General features: G+C 51.6%; 1 protein-coding gene across 1 annotated transcript in view; it reads right to left on the bottom strand.

Moving 5' to 3' along the window:
* GREB1 (growth regulation by estrogen in breast cancer 1) overlaps positions 1-1831 on the bottom strand; it is a 27066-nt gene that overhangs the window by 5500 nt on the left and 19735 nt on the right. Inside the window, exons 12-13 of the mRNA XM_008585751.1 lie at positions 1788-1829; positions 746-881 (exon numbers count right to left, since the gene is read on the bottom strand). Of these exons, the coding sequence (XP_008583973.1) occupies positions 746-881; positions 1788-1829 (178 nt within the window). The remainder of the gene's footprint in view (positions 1-745; positions 882-1787; positions 1830-1831) is intronic.

Here is a 1831-nt window from a genome sequence, read left to right as displayed (position 1 = left end):
AAAAAAAAAAGAAATGACACTGAGGGACATAAAAGAAAAATTAGCTTTAAAGGCACATCAGGCTCTTTGGTAGAAAGACTTAATATAGTAAAGATCTCAATTCTCCACAAATTAAACTACAAATCTAACACAATTCCAATTTAAATAATCTCAGTGATGGTGGGGGGCGGGAAGGCTTAGCAAAATGATTCCCAAGTTCTTCTGGAAGTACAGGCCTTTTATTTAAAGGTCTTTCTACTTTGCAAGAGGCATGAGGATGGGCTTTCACTAGCTGCCTGTGGGGGCAGGTGGCAGGGTGGAACTGGTGTCTGAATGCACACCTGGCCCAGCTCAGGGCAGGTAATAAGAAGGAGTTAGTGGAGACCAGGAGGGACAGAGGCTGGGAAAGGCATCTGGGATCAGAGCTGGCTGATGTCATCAGGGCAGGATTCAAGACAGAAGGTGACAGACAGAGAAAGGGTCAGGCAGAGACATGCCAGCCTGTGTGGCTTCCTGGAAGACACAGAACCTCAGGACTTGCTGCGATTTTACATCTTAAATTCCCAGGCACCTGATGGAGCCTTTCACCTCCCAGAGTTCGGTGCCAATCAAAAGTGGTCACTAATTCTACCTGGTGGTCAAGCCCCACCCCACTCCCTTGAAAGAGATGACATGGTCTCCCCAAGGGCTCCCACCCTCAGTGTTCACACCACAGCAGCCCAGGCAGAGGACCCAGACAGTGCGCCAGACAGCGAGGCGGCCTCACCTTGGACGTGATGTGGAAGGCCCTGTGCCCACCCACCGCGATCTGCTTCTTCATGACGCTGAAGCGGTTGAAGCGGCAGAGCAGGAGGCCGGCGCTGTGCACCCGCAAGTTGAAGTCCACGTCGTCACATGTAAACCTGCTCAACCAGAGGAGGTGCAGAGCTGACTGGACGCAGCTCACGCCCCCAGCTCCCCACCAGCACCTCAGTCCTGCCTCGAGACCTTACTCTGGAACAGGAAGTGGGAGGATATCAGGCAAAACAGACCAGGCAACAAACGGGACAGAGAGCGACATCTCTACAGGGAAGGCAGTATGGACCCGAGGTTAAACCACATTAGGACCACCACTGGATGACCGCGTGCTATGTGCCAGGTACTACATGAGAAACATAGAAAGCACCAGCCACCAGCTTTCCTGGGAAAAATTATTAGCCCCCTTTTATAGCCGGGGAACACAGTCTCAGAGAGTCAGTGCCTAAACCACAAAGCTGACAAGTGGCAGAACCCATATGCCCAGCAGCTCGGTCTGGCTCTGAAACTGACACTCCTACATGGGTATCGTGGGCTTCGTGTCCAGGGCCTGGCGCACAGAGATGCTCAACAGACATCTGGTGAAGAGGTATTCCTGAGACGTGAGCACTTCTGTAGCTAGATTCTTGGAGAGCAACCTATGAAAGTTACTTTCTCATTTTCTTCAGTGCTAAAGCTCCTAAAAAGCAATATATTCAGAGAGGGACACAAAAAGGCTAGAGAAACACAGTGTGATGTAACTCACTAAATAAAGTACCATGTGCATTGATGAGTCATGCTGAATGACTTATGCAAATACACAAAATTACACAGCACTAAAAAAACTTGAGGACCAAAATGGGGCCAGGCCCATACTTCAGGGCAGTCATCCTCTGGCATAAGTGGCCCCTGCAAGCGAAGGTGAAGGAGCCATCACCAGGCTGCGGGGCTGCCCCTCACTCAGGCTCTGGCACCGTGAGCTGCACTGACAGCCACTGTGCCTCCTCCCGCCCTCCCTGGGGGCAGGAGCTCACCGGTTCTGGTTGTACTGCACATTCTGGGTCAGGTCCACGTTCAG

Source organism: Galeopterus variegatus, unplaced genomic scaffold (genome assembly GCF_000696425.1).
Source record: "Galeopterus variegatus unplaced genomic scaffold, G_variegatus-3.0.2 Scaffold3698, whole genome shotgun sequence".
Classification (NCBI taxonomy): Eukaryota; Metazoa; Chordata; class Mammalia; order Dermoptera; family Cynocephalidae; genus Galeopterus; species Galeopterus variegatus.
This window is presented reverse-complemented; position numbering and strand designations above follow the sequence as displayed.